This window comes from Sceloporus undulatus, chromosome 1 (assembly GCF_019175285.1).
Source record: "Sceloporus undulatus isolate JIND9_A2432 ecotype Alabama chromosome 1, SceUnd_v1.1, whole genome shotgun sequence".
NCBI classification, from domain to species: Eukaryota; Metazoa; Chordata; class Lepidosauria; order Squamata; family Phrynosomatidae; genus Sceloporus; species Sceloporus undulatus.
Window position 1 is genome coordinate 99,610,745 of NC_056522.1, and position 21,848 is coordinate 99,632,592.

General features: G+C 40.6%; 1 protein-coding gene and 1 long non-coding RNA gene across 2 annotated transcripts in view; one reads left to right on the forward strand and one right to left on the reverse strand.

The window, feature by feature from the left end:
- KIAA0408 (KIAA0408 ortholog) overlaps positions 1 to 1,893 on the forward strand; it is a 36,793-nt gene extending 34,900 nt beyond the window's left edge. Inside the window, exon 6 of the mRNA XM_042465712.1 lies at positions 936 to 1,893. Within this exon, the coding sequence (XP_042321646.1) occupies positions 936 to 1,082 (147 nt within the window). The 3' untranslated portion in view covers positions 1,083 to 1,893. The remainder of the gene's footprint in view (positions 1 to 935) is intronic.
- Positions 1,894 to 2,380: 487 nt separating this feature from the next.
- The window catches only part of LOC121929805, a 44,646-nt gene continuing 25,178 nt past the window's right edge, over positions 2,381 to 21,848 (reverse strand). The window contains exons 3-4 of the long non-coding RNA XR_006103746.1: positions 4,846 to 4,908; positions 2,381 to 2,591 (exon numbers count right to left, since the gene is read on the reverse strand). This is a non-coding gene — a long non-coding RNA (uncharacterized LOC121929805). The remainder of the gene's footprint in view (positions 2,592 to 4,845; positions 4,909 to 21,848) is intronic.

The window sequence follows — 21,848 nt, forward strand, 5'->3', positions numbered from 1 at the left end:
TCCTTGCTAATAGCAATCTTGATAAGCCAGGGGGAAAGGGTAGCAATGAAGCATGCAGTTAGGAGGTCTCAAGCACCCTCTTAGGACTCCAGTGGCGTCCAGATGTGAAGAGATCTTGCAGCACCTTTGAGACTAGCTGAAAGAAAGAAATTGGCAGCAGGAGCGTTTGTAGACTTAAGTCTACTTTCTCAGATGCATTTAGAGTCTAGAGGCCTTTTGGATTCAGAGTGCATGCAATAATTGGATTTTTAAAAATGGTTTTAACTGGTTATTGCCACTCGAGAATGGCATATCAGCATCACAATGGTAGATTTACGTTTTTCTTTGAATATACAAATTTAAATTCTAGTTATTAATTCCAGATGTTCAACAACTAAAGATACCAGATTTCAGGGTTACCCTCAGGGCCAGATTCCTCTTTTACAGATCTCAGGGTGAGGAGAGCAATCTCATGGCAAGGCACTGAATTGGATTTTATTTTATTTTTTAAAAGCAGTATACTAAAACCAATGGCTGTGGGTTGCTTTGGAGCAGCTACTGTAGATTCGCTAGGCGTCTGCCTGGACACCTCTCCTCCTCCTCCTCAAATTGCAGTTCTCACTAGGCCTCTGAAAAATGAAGCACTGGGAAATGGTGAGCTGCCTCATCACCAGAACTCCCACCCATGTGACAGCACAAGAGGCCATGTCTCTGGCATTTTATGTCATACTTACATACCACATATTTCTTCAACACATGCAAGACTTCTTTCCTATTACATCTTTACATTGCTATGTCAGCAGTAAATAATATTCTCAGGGCCTTTTTAATAGCCATGGCCACCTGTTGTCAGGCTAACCAGTGTATATTATGCCATTCTCTTGAGATACCATGGGTGCTTTTTTGAGAGTTTTTGTTCTGACTGTTTAACCCAAGCAGCCCCATTTGCATTGTAGGTCGATGTGCCAGCAAAACAGTCAAATGGAAAAGGCTTCTCTCGGCCAGCTCGACCAGCAAACAGACGTTTACCTTCCAGATGGGCCTCCAGGTCACCCTCAGCACCACCTGTAGTGAAAGGAACAACTCAGAATGAACTCTCTTGAACTTCTGTTGAGGTGCATTTGGTAGTGCTGCAAATGCACTATATCTCCTCTGAACTCTCTTTTCTATGTTCCTGACAAGAACCAATTGTATGTTGGTCAATAATACCCTGGTGTTTTTGACTTGCAGGAAAAACAGTTTTGATCCTTAGGTCATTGTTACAGTCTTCAGTGTTTTTATAAATTAGAAAAGGATGACTCCTCCCAACCCCAATATGTTTTTTGTGCATGTACATATATACATATATTTTGTTAATGCTCGTAGCATTTTTCCTTTGAATAACACATGCCAATATTCATCTCCCCAAACTTTTTTCCTATTTTTAAATAACATAAATGTTCTTTATATTCTGACCTTTCCCGCAAACAGCAGGAAAAAAATGCTGTATGCATGATCATGTGTTTATAGATGCATGTGTTGGAATAGGATGTATATCAGTCTGTATTTAGAAGAGGCAAATTCAATACTAGTGTTGACACTGAAATTATAACATATGCCTATATACATGCATAAACACACACTGTTGTGGTTTATTCGAAGGTTTGAAAATATATAGCTCTGGTAATAATTATATTTTGTATATCTTTTACAGGTTTCACTGGTCTAGTATTTGATATACAAAGACTAACATAGGCATTTTTGGGGGGAACTATGATAGATAAAAGGCATTTGCACCTATGTACCAAAAGCTTAGTGGGCTGATTCCATATTCAAGCTTGATATTTTCTCTTTCTTTGTTCATTACTCTAAACTTTACAATGCTAGGTCCAACAAACTGGACATAATTTTTTTGAATTAAATATTTACAATTTATAACTGCATTAGTCTTTTTCACAGTGTACAGACATTCCTTAAAATGGTCAGCTCATTTTAATGGTCTTAAAATGAGTGTGTGTGTTCTGTTCATTGAAACATAGCTTAGAGATAGGCATTCAATAGACTTCTAATCAGCTGTATGTCTTGTGTAGAAGGGAAAGAGTGGTACAGATGCCTTTAAGATGAACTAAACCTGACAAGATGCACAGCACATCTTATACAAGTTTCCCACTTCTTTCTCTGTCTGCCGTTTACACTGCTATCTATAGCTGGGGTAGAGAAATGCATTGTAGTGATGTATCCAGTTCTGAAATAAGATGAGCTACATAATATGGAGGTAAGGTGGTAACTTAATGGGGATGCCAGCCTCATGGTTTCTGTAATGTTTCATTCCACCTTTAAGCATTTTTTCCTTTTCCTTTCTCAACATTACTGTCTTTAGAGAAGTAAATGGGATATATACCAAACTAATATGAGAGCTTTCCAAGTGTCAGGTTGTAACAGAAATTTCAGGAAACTTAGATTTCTACAAGGAGGTCTTGAGCTAATGTGTATAGATTTGATCAATTTTCCTCACCTGGCAAGACACTGTTCACCAGTTTGTTTTTCAGAAGACAGCAAAAGAATAAGTGCAATCCTCTGAAGTAAACTTGCTTGCTATTTGGATAGCCAAGGCTATCCAAGTCATTCTGCTCCTGTGAATGATACAAGTGGCTCTCAGTTATGAAGTTTGCTTGCATTCTGGCACAAACCTGACATACAGTACATAAATATTGCATCAGGATAGGATTGCTATGGTGCCAGAAATCCTAGACGGATGGCATTAGAAGTATGTATTTACCCTCATCTGTCTCTGTGTTGTTGGCTGTTAGTATGCTATGTGTGTAGCCTGGCTTATTTCCCTTCCCAACAGTCTGAATGAAAGAAATACAGATCTTGCTGTGCTGCCTTGTTAAGGGTCATAAAAATGCCTTCTTCCTCTCTGTGAATCTTCATTCCTCTTAGAATTGCTTAGGAGAGGATGGAACATCAGTTACCAGGCGTACAATGAACAAAGAGGCAATTTGGGTGCCTCAGCCTTGTCACTTACATTTTCCTTCTCCCATAACTCTTTCTTTAATAGATGCAAGGAAAAAGAGAGAGACTGAGTGTCTGCTGTTTTGTTTTGTAAGGTGATTGTAATGCCCTTGAGAGGAAATCTTGATTCTAATACCCTTTGCATTGATATAAGCCAGAGAATAGATCTTTGTATATGCTGCAGTAGATGATTAAAATGGGAGAAAAAAAAATCAATATTCTGTGCCACAGTAACTTGTATTTGATGCCAACAAAAGCTTCATTCTGCAAGATGTGTAGATTATGTAACAAACAACTTTGTGTATGTTTTTATTTTATTCTGCTTCTGTTGGTGATGGGAAGCTGTGAACCTTCATAATTTGAACACCCTCAAACTCTGCTCCCCGCTGCCCCGCAAGGTTTGCACATTTTATTTTGCTGGTGAGGGCCAAATCCAGTGTGTCAAGAATGGTGAAATATCTGCAGGATTCTACACATCTGTGGAGTCTTCATTCCCTTAGTATAGCCATCTTTAGGAATTGTATAGCAATTTCCCTTCCATTGGAGTCAGTGGGAAAGGACATTTAAAATACCTCACCTATGCTGCTACTCACCGTGCCTTCAGAGATCCATCAGGGCATGGGAAGATGCCATAGCTCTCTTGTGGCATTTCACCCTCTTCAGCACACACACACACACCTCTGATAGGATTGCTCTCTAAGACTATAATCCTTCCTTGATTTGTTGTTAATTGTCATAAAGTCAATTTCAACTTATGACAACCTTATGAATAAGAGATCTTCAAATCACTTTTTTTTAATCAACAGCCCTACTTGTGTCTTGCAAACTCAGAGCTGTGGCTTCATTGATTGAGTCTGCCCAGCTGTAAGGTGGTCTTCCTCCTTTGCTTCTGCTTTCTACTTTACAAAAAATTGCTGTCTTTTTTTAAAAAAAGTTATGTCTTATATTCCAAAGTATAAATGTCTCAGTTTAGTCGTCTTGACTTTTAGTGAGATTTCAGGTTTGATTTCCTGTTGGATCCATTTATTTCCCTTTTTGGCAATCCATGCTATCCATAGAACTCTCCTTCTGCACCACATTTCAAAGGAGTTGATTTTCTTCCTATTCATTTTCATCACTCCCTGGCTTTCACACCTATGCATAGAAATTGGAAAAATCCATGATGATACTGATAATCCTGGCTTTGGTGTTCAGGATGTTATCTACTACTTTCATAGCTGCCATTCCAAGTCCTACTCATCTTCTGATTTCTTGAGTGCAGTCTTCATACCGATTTATGACTGAGCCAAGGTATGTAAAATCTTTCAGTACACTAACTTTTTTTACTATGTTTATTTAATTTAAATGCACATAAATAAAAAAATACATACAGTATATACAACTAGATATCCACATGCAATTACACTCTAATATATTTAAAAAACTTTTAAAGATAATCATTCACATATTACTCTTACCATATTATATCTTACTAAATCATTAATAATAATAATCCTACTTCATACCATCACACTTTATTTACTTTGCTTAACTTATTCTTTACATCTCTCTCCTTCCTTCTTTCTCACTTCCCCTTTCTTTTCTTCTCCCTACCTTCCTCAGCCTCCTTCAACCGTCTTTCATTCTCTACTCCTTATTTTCTCCTTATTCATCTCCTTAAATGTCCATCCTTCCTCTCCTCTTCCTCTTTCCTTCCCCTTCCTCCTCCCCTTCCTCATTGCCTCATATTTTTTGCAATATATTTTGATTAGCTTATTTTAAACAATCTCGTAATTAAATTCTTCATTTTATATCTAATATATCGCTACTTTCCCTTGAACGACTGATAGGAGATCAGAACTTCCTTGGAGAGGCGTCAATACACTGACTTACCTGAGAGTAATCCCTGCTGAAATCAATAGGAGTTTCTCTTGAATAAGCACAAATAGAACTGCACTGTAAAAACACCAAAGCAATATTTAACAGCTTAAACAATTTTTGTGGTGTCATTCTTTGTAACATTTGTGTTAACACAGAGTGGTCTGTGCTTTAGCACTTTGCACCACAGAAAGTCTCAAACAGCACCTACGGGATTTGCAGTAATAGGGCTGGGAGAGACGTTGAGTTTGGACCTTTTGAGTGTGAGCAACCTTTTCTGATCCAATGTCTCTAGTACTGTTAGAATACAACTCCCATCATTCCCAGTCAAGGTGATGGAATTCTGTCATCCTATATATCTGAAGCAAAATAGTTGTACTAGAGATTCACTCTCCTCAACACTACTGATTTGTACTGACCTTTTGACCTGACCTAAGCCAGTGAATTTAGATACCACTTTAAACATCTGTATAGCTGCACACTGCCCACACCACCTCAGTTATGGGGCAATTTAAAATGTAATAAAATAATTTAATGTACAGTGCTTTAATATAATCACTGTGTACACCTAAGACATGAAGTGTGACATAGATCATTACTCTTATTCCCATGGGGCAAATGTGCCATCCTTCCAACAGATAAGGTGGCCTTCTTCAGAAAAGCACGATAATATGAACAATTTCTTGTTATCTCTAGAGCACTTCTTAAAGCAAACACACATGCACAATTTTTACAGACGATCTAGTGAATGTGCCTCATTTTTATGTTTTCTAAATATGTTCTAAAAATATTTTAAACTCTTTAAGAATATTCTGAGTATGACCTAGTTAATTCCTTTTCTGTGTGGATCGTAGTAAAGCTGAAATATGCAGATTCTAAGGTACCCCGGCATTTCTGAAGTGGCTTGACAGTCTTAAGATCAAGTGGTCAAAGTATAGCCTTCCAGATGTTATCAGAACACCAACGTTAGCCACCATAGTCAACAGTATGAAATGATGAAAGTTGTCATCCAACACCTGGAGGGATATACTCTGCCCATCTTTTTGTCTAAGATGCCAGGTGTGTGAGAGAGGGGGGGGATTCCTGCATTCTTAATAGTGATTGGGCAGGGAATAATCTGTCAAGTGAAGTTTTTATCACCAGCTGGATGTGATGCCAGGAAAGCCTCACTTACTGAATGCCATGCTGTTTAAAGGACATGGCCATGGAACTGTTAAAAGGACAGGTGCCTTGCTAGGGAAAAACAATGCCAATCCTAGACAGAGATGATGCAGATGTCTGAATTATTGTGGGAAAGATTGGTAAGCTCTTGAAATCATCTGTTCAACATATTTCGGTTCAGCTATGTAAAATGCCTGTTTACTCCACTGTATAGCCTCCTTTTGATCTGCTTTGCCTAACAACAGTGACAACATAAGATTAAAAACTGCTGGTATATACACTACAGTAAACCAAAGTAATATAATTAGATCAGTAGCAACATCAGATAGGCTTTCTCCCTTCCCTGAAGGAATTTCTATCTTGTAATAATTAGATAACCACTAGGGATTTGCATTCTATAAATAGATGGTTGGCTGTATTGACTGTAGGTATTTACATTAAGCCTTTTTAAATAGAGCTAATATTTTATATAGTATCTAGTACCTTTCAGGGGAAGTGTCAGTCTAATGTGACATCTTGTAAGGAACCAGTGTGGCGTAGTGGTTTGAGTGTTGGACTACAATTCTAGACACCAGGGATCAATATCTCACTCAGCCATAAAACCTACTGGGTGACCTTGGGCAAGTCATATGCTCTCAGCCTCAGGTGAAGGCAATAGCAAACCTCTGAGCAAATCTTACAAAGAAAAATCCCATGATTGAAGAATCATAGAATCATAGCGTTGGAAGAGACCATAAGGGCCATCCAGTCCAACCCCATCCTGCAATCAAAGCATCCCCGACAGATGGCCATCCAGTCTCTGTTTTAAAACCTCCATAAAGGAGACTCTACCATGCTCCGAGGGAGTGTGTTCCACTGCTCTTATTGTCAGGAAGTTCTGCTGGCCTTAGGGAAACAACTTGAAGGCACACAACTACAGCAGTAGCATTAAATATGTTAGCAATGTGTAAAGGGGGACTAGGACGACACTTTGTTGGCATGGTTTCCAATATGTTGTGCTGTCTTGCTGGGAATGCCAAGGGAACTTTATAATATGCTTTAAGAGGAAAGTTCTCAAAGGTAGAAAGATGCCAGGAAGTATTTTGAGCCACAGTGCCAGTCCTAAGGAACCTTGGCATTGGGGATGGTGTCATCATACTGGCATAGCATACCTTCCAGAGCCTTCGTGCCAGTATTTGACCAACCACTTCTGAATCTGGATGACCTCATAAACACTGGAATTTGTGAAAGGGAGCTGGTGGTAAAGAACATAGGGAAGCTCAAGGAGAGATCTGAGTAGGACTGGTCCTGATATTTTTTTAAAAAAGGGTCCAGGGCATTACCACTAAACTGGTAGTATGTTTAGCACAGGCCACATTGTGTAGCTTTGCTGCTACTGCAAAAACTAGCATGCCACCTTCAGCTGAATTTGATCTATTAGAGAGCTGGGTAACTTTGGTAGGTTTGGAGTCAATTTTTTTGTCATGGCGGCCAGAGGCACTGCATGCTGCTGCAAGGTCCATGGCAAATTTCCCTACTGAATTTGGATGGCAAACTGAAAAGAGGAACAATTTTAAAGCAAACGGACCAAAAAAATCCAGCAAATACTGCACTCAGCAAAGGACAGGAGACATTGGCCCGTTACAAATGGGCCTTAAAGTACGCGCGGAGCGCGTACTAGGGTTAAGAAGGGGCGGTGCTTCCGCACTCCCCTAACCCTAGTATGCGCTCCACGCGTAGAAAATGGCGGCGACCATTCCACACGACGGCCGCCGCCATCACTACGTCACGACCGCACCGCCTCCAAACGAGGCGGCGCGGTTGTGACGTATTGGGGCTGTGCCAGGGCGCCTATGGCTCCCTTTCTGCAACCCCGGAAGGAGCTCCGTTTCGGAGCTCCTTCCTGGCTTTGCGTCGCTGGGCGCAGCCTTCAGACAGCTGCGCCCAGTGACGCAGAGGAGAAAGAGGCCAAGTGGCCCCTTTCTCCTCCTCCCTGCCGCTGTGGGGTGTCCTTGGGGCTTGAAGCCCCAAGGACACCCCTTTCCAGGCTGCGGTGAAGCAGCCTTTTGCCGCTTCCCCGCAGCCTGCAAAGCGGCAGATCGGGGCCTCGGAGGCTGCCGGTCTAGCAGCTGAGGCCCCGATACAGCGGGGAAACGGGTGGGTGCAGGCCGCCACTTTTCAGCAGTCTGTAACCTGCCACTGTCTCACAGCTGCAGGAGTTTACCTCATACCGTGCAGCTGCAGACAAGTTATATAGGGACCACCAAACACACTGTTCAAACACGAATCAAGGAACCCAAGAGACACTGCAGACTGGGTCAGCCACAAATATCAGCAGTAGCAGAACATCCTGGGCATAAAATGCTGTTTGATAACACTGAAATTCTGGACCATGCCAACAACTATCAGGTCAGAATGCACTGGGAAGCCATTGAAATCCATAAGCACCTGGACAATTTCAACACGAAGGAAGAAACCCTTAAAGTAATAATAATAATAATAATAATAATAATAATAATAATAATAATAATAATAAATATTTATTTATATCCAGCCTCTTCCGCTTTGAGGATCGAGGCGGGTAACAACAAATTTCATACAATACACAATAATAAAAACAACAAGCCCCACAAGACCCCGGCCCAAACCTCCCTCCCAACTATAAAATTAAACAGTAAAACATGGTTAAAAAGCACATAACAATACATCAAAAATTAAAAACAAAAACAAACTACAAATAATAAAAATAATAAAAGGAAAATAATAAAAGTAAACAAAGTTTGGCTACCAGTCCTGAAAAACACCAAATTTAGGACCCAGCAAACGCAAATGAAAACTACCCAGGGTGAGGGTGATTTCCAGCAGACAATGGAACATTAAGCAAATGGACAGCTGTAGGCCTTTGCCATTCAACAACAGAACAACACACAGATTAACGTTCAGATCACCTCTCAACCAACAGTATATATGCCCCATTCTCTTCCATGCCAGCATTCTCTGAAGATGCCAGCCACAGCTGATGGCAAAACGTCAGGAATAAACTCTTCTAGAAAAACCTCAAAGTCTGAAAAACCCACAAAAAACTAGGATGCCGGCTATGAAAGCCTTCAACTTCACAATTTTAAAACAAGCCCACCCATCTGCAAAGTAGTATTTTTAAGAGTTTTTTGGCAGTTTTCTTTTGGCAAGGAGGCTTGGGGGCTGTAAGAGGCTAAAATGCCTTGGAGCCTCCAGTGGCTGATGCTGCATATGTGGCCACTATCTGGTCTAAAGCAAAAGACATCAAACTTTGTACTGAACATGGGAAAAAAGAAACATACAGTACTTTAAAGTTCCTTGAAAGAGAAATTGTATGGAGGGTAGTCAATATCTGATCTTCTGAAATTTCCCCCCAAAATAAATATTTTAACACACACACTCTTCCTGTACACTCAGCAAGCCCTTGACTCAGCTCAGTGTTTGCAAGGTATTGACCCCATAGCACTTTATATGATGCTACTGGGAAAGATGTAAAGATTTAGCTACCACTTCTCTGTCTTCTGTCTGATTGTGAAGAATTTCCCCTGTTAAAGTTTCCCCCCTCCTTGAAGTAATACATTACAGTTGAAGTCCTATGGTCTCTTACTTGGAACAAGGCTTATTGGAACAAAATGGGATTTACATTCAAGCAAACCCAGTTAAGGTTGAAGGACTTCATTAAATTCCTCTAACTCAGTGATACTTTGGAGTCTGTCTAGGATTTGTCTGCACATTGCAAAGTCCGACAGTCTTTCTTAACTATTAGCCTTTGTCTTGAAGAGCATCATGATAAAATTAATTCCTCTTTCCCCTCCTGTGTAAACTCTTGGTGCAATGTACTTTTAAATAAATAAATAAATAAAATCAGGCTCCCAAAACAAATATCTTTCCAATGTTGCCCTGCTTTTGAAATGGGTCGCTGTGGTTTACTTTGCCACTGAAATAATAAATCCAACATGTGGTTTACAAAACTGTCTGAGAAGGAGGAAGTTGTGTAACTAGCAACAGCCTTTGCCATCTTCTCAAGAAGAGGATTTAGTTGTTAAGATGCTCACTTTTCTGAGTATTAAATATGTGGTAATGTTGTTCTGATTGGCAGATGGATGGATGGATGGATGGATAGATAGAGAGAATCAGTTAACCAATTAATGGAATGGCAGCAAAATGTTAACTTCAGGGAGATGTGTTTGTGGGGTTTTCTACAATATTTGCCAAAATCACTTGGAACTAAGTACATTGTCTAGAGTAGGATGTTGACAGGGATGACATTTGCTGTTTGTCTCATATGGCAAGATATCTCAGGCTGCTCCTGGAATTAATTCCTACCTTGTACTGGAATTTATTCCTACCTTGTATCAACCTCTTTCATGAAGGAAATACTACTTAACATGTTTATACGTTAGGCAAGCTAGAGCAGAGATTTCTGATTGGATTATGTCTGATTATCCTTAAGGATCAACTATTTTTCTAGATAATCATCATGTGTATGTACAATTGCATGATCTCTGTGCCAGTCTATAAGTCAAAAACACAAATCCGTTAGCTTTTTTTTCTCCCCCCCCCTTTTTTGGCTAAAGTTAGGGATGCCATATCCCGCCTGTAGGCAGGGCAATCCCGCTTTTGGCGGTGCCGGCCTGGTCCCGGTCCAGTTTCCCACCAAAACTGGGACTGCCCCGCCCGCAGCCACCTCCGCCCCCGCGTGCGCCTTCTTTGTGGCCGCGGGGTCCTCCAAGGCCTTGCTAAGGCCTGGGAGGGCTCTCCGTGGTCCGCGTTCTGACCGCGGGGTCCTCCAAGGCCGGAGCTCGGACCGCAGAGAGCCCTCCCAGGCCCCGGCGAGGCCTTGGAGGCAGCTCCACGGCTGGAGCTCCGGCCGCGGGGTCCTCCAAGGCTTCGCTGAGGCCTGAGAGGGCTCTCCGCGGTCGGAGCTCTGGCCGCAGAGACGCTCCCTCCCGGGCCCCAGTGAGGCCTACATATCAAAATGTAGGACTTTTTTTTAAAAAAGTCCTACATTTTGATATGTTGTCCTACATTTGTCCCGGTTAGGAGGTCTTCACTTATGGCAACCCTAGCTAAAGCGGATGGTGTTACTGGTTGATCTTTTTCATTAACATGGATATTATTATAGCAAAGTTTTAAAAATTAACTGCAACCAAATCTCTTGAAATTCATAGCTCTTGCTGGGAACAGGGGTGTGGGAGTAAAATGTGCATGTGAATAAAAATGAGAGCCTTTAATATGCTTTGATTGAGAATTCCTGCATGGCAGGGAGTTGGACTGGATGACCCTTGTGGTCTTTTCCAAATCTATGATTCTATAAATATAGATAAAATAGAACTAATTCCAAAATATACAACATGGTGATACCTTTATGAGATTAAACAAAAGCTGCAAAATATTTTACACTTGGGAACCAAACCTGGTGTAGTGGTTTGAGTGTTGGAATACAGTTCTGAAGACCAAGGTGCAAATCCCTGCTTGGCTATGGAAACCTGCTGGGTGGCCTTGGACAAGTCACATGTAGGACATTACCTCATGAGCCTTGTTCTCACCGCAAACATGTTAGCAAAAGGAAATGGATACATACCGTTTTGAGGCATTTATTATCACACATCTCTTCAATAGTGCAACTGGGGAAGTTTCTACCATTAATGACCCTCGCACTCTTCTGTATTCCTCCTTAACCCTGCCTTCCTGACCGATCTGCTATCTGGTGTGACTTTTTGCTTTTTGCTTTTTAATTTTATTTGTAACACAATTTAGCAATTATGGCACTGTGACTCACCAGACAAAAGGAAATAAAAGAATGTGAAAAAGAAAGAAAAGAAAAAATAGGCTGCTTGGGAAGAACTGAAGGAGGTGGGGAGGAGACTGACACCTTGTGACTGTCCTATATCAGAACTACAACTGAGGCCAAAGGGGACAGCACTGTGATTGGGAGCTTATTGACAGGTTGTCCCTGTCAATGAAAAGGGATGTTCTAACAACATCTCAAAGGCAAAGACATGATGAGATGGAGACAACATTGCGCAATAAGTATTGCCAAAGATGCTATTCTCTAGTTTTGATATTAGTTTTAAAGCCTTGTGTGATAACCTCCTCAATCTTGGAGAAAAGCGAAAGCAAAACCAATCTGAACAAATCTTGCCAAGAAAGAATTGTAAAGCAATCATGCCCTCATGAATCTATAATGGGGCATGATAGGTTTGCCTTATAGCTGCCACATACCAATTAGAATATGGGCAGGGAACCTGAGATGGTCTGGGGGCTGTTTTCCACTCATTTTCTTCCCCAAGGCTCAATAACTGTTGCATCTGTTCTTCCTGACAAAGCTGGAATCATCTTGAAGTCATTTTCCTTTAATTTTTTTAAAAGAATACACCCATTTTATTGGAGGTTGTTTTGGTTTGTTTTTTAAAAACATTTTTATTTAACCCATACCAAAACACAAAAATAAAACACCATCACATAACTAATTTTTGTATATAAATCTAAGACTACATACGTGTCACAAGCAAAATATAACATTGCAAACTATAACAAATCCAACAACTAAACATTTACCCTAATGATTACACCCACTTCCCCAAAGAGTGGTTACAACCTGCTATGTTCTAAACTTCTTCATATTCTACTACTACTTAAAAAAGCTGTCAAGACGGATCTCTTCCGGCAGGCCTTTCCTGAATAAAAGTGCTCGGCCACGGAATGACTGCCCCCCACATCATGTATCAGCCCACCGCTCTGTCCTCGTATTATTATTATTATTTGGTGTTTTTAATAGATATTTTAATTGTACATGTTTAATCCTGTTTTAAGGGGGGGAATTTGGGACATAATTTTGTAAATGTGGATTTTAATATGTTGTGAGCCGCTTTGATTGTCTTGTAACAGAAAAGCGGGATATAAATAAAAGTTTTATTTATCTATTATTACTTCTACTTCATATACCTTTTATTTCTACTATATAAATAATGTTATTTTCATTGTTATCATTTTACAATGATACTTATCATTTTACAAAACCTAAAACCAATGAATATCCTCAATGTGATTGTAAAAAAGAAATAAACATCCCCCAGTCTTTTTTTTTTTAATTATCAAGGATTTCTCCCAGATCAAAACTGTCAATTTATCAATTTCAGCAAGCTCCACAGTCAGACAGTCCTCTTCTGTTGGAATAACACCTTCGTTCTATCTTTGAACACAATTACATCTGTTTTATTTGAAAATTTTTGGTAGCAGTGGGTAGAACAAATCTTGAAGTAATACACCAATTATTTTTTTTTAAAAATCAAACAAATCAGAAATGATCTTCCAGTTGGTTCTGATGGAAGATGAAACCTTTGGTCTCTTGTCTGTAGCTGACCCCCCAAAAAGGGAGAATTTGAACTCCCACCTATTGCCCAAAAGAATTCCATCAAATCTGGGTACTATGGGTAGCACCTTGAAATCTGGTAACTCCAGTCATCTGGTATGTCATGCTGTTATTCCTAGGCAATTGAAAGCAGAATGGGATTTTTTAAAAAAAAATTGCATCTCCTGTCACCTCTTGATGATTTATAATTAGAAAATGAAACACGTAGTTCTGTGGAACTGACAGCAAAATGTCTCAGCGGAGATTATCAGACGGGGGATGAAACGTCCTTGTTCCATCATTTTCCTGTTCTCGTAAAGCAATCGCGTGAAAGACTTTCAAACAACATCACACAGATGTCATCATCATCCCATCATTGTCCTGACATTGAAGTGGCATTGCCTAGCATTTTGCATTAGCAGGAGTTCAGTCAAAGCCGGGATAAAGACAGGGGTGTGATCCCATCCTTATCCTGTCCACGTGTGATAATCTGCAGTATGGAGTATTCCTGTTTAGATTTCAATGGCCTCATTCCCCTTCTCATCCAGTTTTCTTTTTCCCCTATTCAACAGCAAGCCATGACCACTGAGCATGATCATTTGCTGGCTTGATTTCCTGCCCCCCTTGTGTGTGTATATGTGTGTGTGTGTGTGTGTGTGTGTAATTCTACAAATGTTGGGATTTTTCTCAGAACTTGTGCTTACATTACTCTTGTGCAAGGATCTTTCTGTTTTTAGCTGGATAAGGAACCATATTCAGGGAATTATTTTTCTATTTGTGTCTCTGGTAAGATTACTGCTGCTTTATGCCTTTGTCCTTTACCCATAAAGGAACTCTAGTTCATCTTTCCACAAAGGAGCTTTCCCATAAAATTATTTTTTACAGTGTCAAATAAAAGGACCTGTTTGCTCTCCTTTAAAGGTTGAACTTTACTCATTAATCAAAGTGATGGTTGAGCTTTGCCCATTTTTGGAATCATATATCTCTGAGCAATGGTTTCTACCTTCCTCCTTCATGTGATAGATTTAAGTGTGTGGAGTTGTTACCTTTCTCAACAAAGTATATAAATAGGAACACTGATGGGACAGAGGGCAGGGCCTCCCCTGATTTCAAAACAGGGACAGATTTATATGGGAGAATATGGTTTGTTTGTTTTTTGTTTGTTTGTTTGTTTGTTTGATCTGTATCCTACTTTTCTTCCAAAATGGGATTCAGGATAGATTTTTTCCTTTAAATTACTTGGTCTTGAGCTATACAAGGATTTATATTTGTCCATGTGACATCTCAACAAATATGGCTGCCAACTTCTTCCTTATAGACATAAACTTATAGGAGTGTCCCTTGCTTGCCCTGAGCAACCATCATTATCTGTTATTCTTTCTGACTTTATTAGAAGTTGGCATTTTGGTCATGCAGTTATTGGGATAAATCCGAAGGCGATCAACTCTCTGTTGTTATGTACAGATGGAGGGTTGTAGCTTGTTCCATTATTATTTTGCAAAATGTGTTTAAAATTTCCTCCCTTTGAGGCAGTTCCACAAATGTGACAGCTCATTTCCATGCCAAAGAAAGATGAACAGTGTAAAACAAAGAAAAACAAATTCCCAAAGGATGACAACTAATTCATTTTGCATGGTAAAATTGTATTCTCGAATCTACCCATGGAAAATACCAGAAAAGACATTTGAGTAGATTATGGTCTCATTTTTAAATATGTTTTTTTAATCCATTCTATTTCTATTCTTTAAAAAAAAAAGTTGTGGCAAGGAAAACATTGTTGTGCCCAGGTTTGCATTTTTCCATTTCCTTTATTGAAATATTATGTATTTTGGAAGGCTTACTTAAATTTGGCCCAGATCATTTACTTTGCCAGCATATCAGATTAAAATGCATATGAACACTGGCCATGCTGTGTTTTTTGGTCATCCATAGTCAAATTGTATGTGAAGAGGCTCCTTCTACATATAACATACTATGTGTAGCCATCTATTCGTATACAGACAGCACAAACACACATAGGCTGGTATTCTGTTAGCAGCATATGCAGATGTTAAGTCCCCTTTACAGTTGGGTGTACCAGCTCCCTGCATCCATTTATTATAAAATCATAAAGAATGGGGGGGGGGGGGGGGAGCAGAGACTTTTCAATCAATCTGGATACATCTCAAGTCTTCCCTTCCCCTCGCCACTGCCTGCCAGCTTGCCTGCCTGCTTTCTTTTTTGGTGATACTTTGTGGACAGAGTTCCTGTCCCTTTAACTATTGGCAGAAGAGGAGATTTTGGCTTGCATGACAAGCAACCCCAAAAGTCCCTCTTCTACACAACCAGTACAGGAATAGGAGACTTGCTCCTTGTTTCACCAGCCAAACCTGAAGTCTCAGATAGTCATGGCCAATGAGGAGGGATTTGGGGAGTTCAATAACATCTGAGGACCCACCAACTGGAAACCAATGGTTTTAGCTGTGGCCACCACTTACCCTTGCCTATGTAATCGCCCGTTACTGGTTTCGAAAAGCTACAGGCTTGTCAAAAGTTCTGAGAATGTAAGGCCTTTTGTAAAGTATGGAAAATACTTTTTAGAAGGTAAATCATCTGAAGTGTAATGATACATCTGATCGTGTATATGCAATTGTCATTTATGCAATTTCATTGTGGTATCTTACAAGCCTCTTTCCTGAGAGATGCTGTCCCCTGTTGCACATGGGCTAAGTGCTTCACCCCCAACTCCTTGTCTAACATGTTCAGAAAGAAGACATGTTCATGTAACCTCAAGAGATGCTAGCTGATGTAATGCTGGATGCATTGCATCAGCAGTTGTGTGATAAACTGCAAATAATATTATATGTTGCTCCCCCAGAGTGTTAGTCCACTGATATTTTTAAAATCCTGTTTTCCTGTAGCATTTCCACTTTTAGTGAGTCATTTGATTCAGATTGGAGCATAACAGAACTTGAATATCTTGGATAACCACCCACTCTCCAAAGAGAAAGTGACTCTAAATGAATCACTACTACTGTAATCCAGGGTATCATGGGAGCAGCCATGGAAAGCAAGAGATAAAAAATGCTCTGTTCTCTGTGCATATTGATTTATTTCCTCTGGTGGATTTCAAGCCCAATGGAAAATGAGGGAGGATATGTTCTATTATTGACTAAATACACTTGATTGTCCTGAGAAGAGCAGGCAATGGGATTATAATATTAATTTACTTGATTTAAAAAAAAGGATGGAAGGGAGAGACAAGAGAACGGGTTTGCACTATTTCAAGGGTCCTCCAGTTGGTGATCATTAACCTATACATTTTCCTCTTATTCACCTGGGATAGTTACTCAATTTTTTTAGGTGAAGTTTGGATCTTTGATAAGACCAGTGGCTGTCAACCTTAGGCCCACCAGAGCCATGGACCTCTGCTTTATACCCCAGTATGGACTTTGAGGAAGCGTGACCCTGTTGGTGCTATTAGACCTCTCAGCGGCTTTTGACACAATAAACCACAACATCCTCTTGGAACGCCTGAGAGAGCTAGGAATTGGAGGCACTGCTTTGCAGTGGTTCTGTTCCTTCCTCTCAGGTAGATTCCAGAGGGTGATGCTCAGGGATAGTTGCTCTTCAAAAACAGAGCTTAATTGCGGCATCCCTCAGGGCACCATCCTGTTACCGATGTTATTTAACATCTATATGACGCCTCTGGGAGAAATCATCCGTAGACATGGAGTGGGGTGTTATCAGTATGCGGATGACACCCAACTATACTTCTCCATGTCTCGGTCATCAACAATGACGACAGATGGCATTTCTCCCCTCAGTTAATGTCTTGTAGCAGTAATGGACTGGATGAGGGAAAACAAGCTCAAGCTGAATCCAGACAAACAGAAGTACTTACGGTAGGGGCCCCCAAACCAGGTATCAGGCCACAACCTCCAGTCCTAGAGGGGTTCACGCTCCCCTCAAAGGACTGTGTTCGCAGCTTAGGGGTGCTTCTTGACTCGTCGCTTCAGATGAGAAATCAAGTGAATGCAACAGTCAAGAGTGCCTGTTATCAGCTCCGGCTGATACGTCAGCTGCGCCCTTTCCTTGAACGGGGTGACCTAGAAACTGTAGTACATGCACTGGTAACCTCAAGACTTGATTTTTGCAATGCGTTCTACATGGGGCTACCCTTGTGCCTAGTCCGGAAACTTCAACTGGTGCAGAATATGGCAGCCAGATTGATTACAGGAACAACTAAGAGTGACCATATTACACCTATATTGAAATCACTCCACTGGCTGCCTATTTGTTTCTGGGCACAGTACAAGGTGTTGGTCATTACCTTTAAAGCCTTCCATGGCTTGGGCCCAACCTTCTTAAGGGATCGCCTCCTTCCGTACAATCCACCCCGCCCCCTCAGATCCTCTGGGAGGAATTTATTGCAGTCCACAAAGACCAGATTGACGGCGACCTCCCAGAGGACTTTTTCCACAATCGCTCCCACTTTATGGAATGGCCTGCCGGATGAGATCCGTCAAATTGCCAACCTTGAGAGCTTCATGAAAGCTGTCAAGACAGAGCTCTTCTGACAGGCCTTCCTGGAATAGATCCCGGCCATGTAACGCTCCCCCTATAGTCATATACAAGTGAAGACTCTGCCCACTGTTATTTTATGATTGTAGTATTGTTTTTAGATTTTTATCGTCTGTAATTTTAATGGATGGAATTATTTAATCCTTTTTTAAGGGGGGGTGGATTGTATATATTGTTGTTGTTTTTTAAAGGTTGTATGCCGCTTAGATTGTGGAAACAAAAAGCGGGATATAAATTAAAGATTTATTATTATTTATTATTATTATTATTAGAGCCTCTAGAATGTGATGCTGATGTGCCTTTACATCAGAAACTAGAGCTGGCTAGCTATGTTGGCCTCTGGTGTGAGCAGAAAGTATCTACTTTGTCCAATACCATCACAAATGCACAGAGTGACAATATGTGTGGCATGGTTGTTCTGTGGCTGAAAAGCTGCTGCCAGATATGATGTCAGGAAAGCAGATCAGGATATCTTAATGTAATCCATGGACTGGTCCAAGATGTTTTGCTGCTCCCCTTGTGACAGGTGAATCTTTCTTCAGCACTGGGAGTGGGATTATTATTATTATTATTATTATTATTAACCTTTATTTATGATGCGCTGTAAATTTACACAGCACTGTACATACAATGACATCCTCTACTGCAGCTGAGGGCAGCAGTCTAGCTGAGAGGGGTCAGGGCAAACCATGGCACACCCAGCATGCAGGACCACCCTAAACCCTTCCTGCCATTCTCTCAGTGTGCCACCATAGCTTGGACACCCAGAACCCCCCTGCTGGCATGGATAGCGGCCAGTGGCCAGAGTATGGCCAGATAAGTACAGTCAAGCTCATGTTGAAACAGGAAACAAAGATGATAGCCATGAATTCTGACTAGTTACAAGGAACAAAGTGGATCAAGGTTAAGCAGGTATCATGCTGGATCAGAGTACATTTGTCCCTCCATATTTACTAGGGTTAGGGGCACACACATACACCCCGTGAATATGGAAAAACCGCAAACAACAAAAATACCATGTTTTTAACTGAGATGACAACTCTGTAGGAATCTCTAGGTCCTCCAATACAACTCTGTGGTCAACATTCAACAGATACTGACCATAGAACTGCACTGGAGAAGCTACAAATGCCTAGTAGAGTATTCTCTCTACGAATCTCTAGGTCTTTCAGTGCAACTTTTAGTTAAAGTTAACCATAGAGTTGTACTGGAGGACCTAGATATTCCTAGAAAGAACATATTAATCAAATCCGTGAATAATCAAATGTTCAAATATCAAACCCGCAAATATGGAGGGAGGAGTGTATTTCTGAAAGTTCTTGTCCCCAAACGTAACTTATCCAGTTGTTGTTAACTGTCTTTGAATCAGCCCCAGCTCATAGCAAACATGTGGATGAGACATCTCCAAGATCCCCAAACCTCCACTGCTCTGCTTAGATCCTGTAGATTCAGGCCCATGACCACCTGATTGAATCTAGCCATCTGGTGTGTGGTCTTCCTCTCTTTCTACTGCCTCCTACCTCCCCTTCAATTACAATATTTTCTAGTGAGTCATTCCTTCTCATGATGTGGCCAAAATGCAACAGCTTCAGTATGATCATCTTGGCTTCCAAGATTTCCATCTTGATCTGTTCCAGCTTGCATCTGTTCTAGGATGCATCCTTTTTGCCATCTACAGTATCCTCAGCACTTTTCTTCAGCACTAGAGCTCAAATGAGTTGATTTTTTTCTTGTCTGCTTTCTTCACCGTCCAGCTATCATAACTGTATATAACAATGAATAAGGCTTGAACTATTCTGCAAGGCTTGGACTATTCTGATTCTGAACTTATCCAAACACTCCTCTTTACTGGCTATGAAAATCTTTCAGTAGAGTAACAGTAATGCCAGTGCAAGAGGTGTATATCACACATGCAGAGCAATGCACATGCATGTACAATAACTGGTGGTGTGCATGACCTGGTTGTCACTCTGCCTATTCACATTATCTAAAGTGTTTCTGTGATGCATCAGGAGAAGGTGACTCAGTGAGACAAGCAGCTATGCTGAACAGAGCCGAAAGAAGCATATCCAAGGGACCTTGGAGTGGCTGCAATTTATATAGGAATAGGGGTGTCTCTCACCACACTAATATCTGTGTGACATTACCTCATGCAGCCCTTGTACATTCACTTTCAAAAATGAGTTGGGGTTCTGAAGAGATTAAAATGAAAAATGAAATGTGTTCTTTTCCATTATAATGCAAAAAAAAGAATTAATATTCCTTTCTATTGTTTACCTTTTGTTCCTTGCTTTATAGAAGCTTCAGTTGTCTGCTGATAGTGGAAAAAGAGAGTTTTATGATGTTACCATTATCTAATGCTGAATAAATGAGTATGGAAGTGAATCCGGCAGCAGCCTGCTGGCTAATACAAAATATAATTCCTGGATTTCTTTTCATTTGCCAGAGATATCTGGGATACATGTGTGATCAATGAGTCCAAACACATATCATCCATCCACATCATTATCGGGAAAGGGGTTGGTTGTAAAATGCTTCCCACTCACCCACTCCCACCATCTCAATTCTAGAAGCTTTGTTTTAAAAACAATTGTATTGTTTTGATCAGCAGTAAAATTAAAAAGCATGCTCAGAAAAGATTGTTGTTGTTTTTTACAATGATCACATACAGCCTATTACTTGTGATTTTGTGGCAGCCACAGGACTAGGTATGTGTTTTGTTTAGAAAGACACAAGCCCACTGCAGTGATTCATCTAGAGATGCAATGCAATGGCTAGCACTGAAAGCAGTTAATTTTGCCATATCTCTGGATTAGGTGTTATTATGAAGTAGTACCAAGAGGAAAAGCTTTCAAAACACAGACCATATGGAAAGTGGCAAGGCTATAGCAATGACTTGTGCAGTATCCCGTCTTCTCCATGGGGAGTGGGGGAGCTTTGGATTCACAGGAATGCTTAACAACTGTATTACTTTATTTCTCAAAGCCCTTCACTCTCACACCACATATTTTGGAATTTACTGTGCTAAAGCAACAAGAATCCTTTGCCAACTGGGAACTGGCAATGGAAGCTGATTTGTGAGCCAGAAGAACAGTTTGAATGAGAGCCAAACTAGCTGTGATGGCAGCATTTGTGGATGAAGCATTGCTCTGATGCCAAATCCCTGTAAGATGACTATGGGTGAAGGATGTTTAAAGTGAAGTTTGGACAAGCAGGAGAGGACAGAGGAAGTTTATCTGCCAGCTATCCCAACATCCATATACAGAAAGAGAGTGAGGGAAGGAGAAGGAAAAAGAGAACAGAGTTTTCTCCTGGTACCATGACCAGTAAGGAAGCCAGGAAAGAGAAAACAGTTTAAAGCCTGTGAGTCTTCACACACTGTTGGATTGCACCTTCCAATATTCCTCATCATTGGCTAGAACTGCTGGTAGTTTCAGTGCAAAAACATATGGAGAGGCTGTACTTCACCCACCCCAGTACTGTATAAAGTAAATGTTCACTTGATTTTCAGTTTTGGAAAAGAGAAGTAATGATAGCTATCTTTAAACATCTGAAAGGCTGTCATGTAGAAGATGCAATCACCTTGTTTTATGCTGATCCACAGATTACAACAGGAACCAATGGAATCAAATTACAAGAAAAAGATTCCATCTAAACATCTTTACTGCAAGAGTTGTTTGACAGGATAGATTGCCTCATAGGATGGTGGACACTCCACCTCTGGAGGCCAAAAGAGGTTGGATGATATCTTTCAGAAGTTCTTTAGCTGTGTATTCCTGCATGGCAAGGGGCTGCACTACATGACTATTGTGGTCCCTTCCAATTCTAAAATTCTACTATACAGTGCACCTTTCTTTATGCCGGGGATCTATTCTGGACTTCCCCGTGTAAAGTTAATTCCGCCTATGCTCAAGCCCCATTTAAATGCATGCCCCATTGTTCC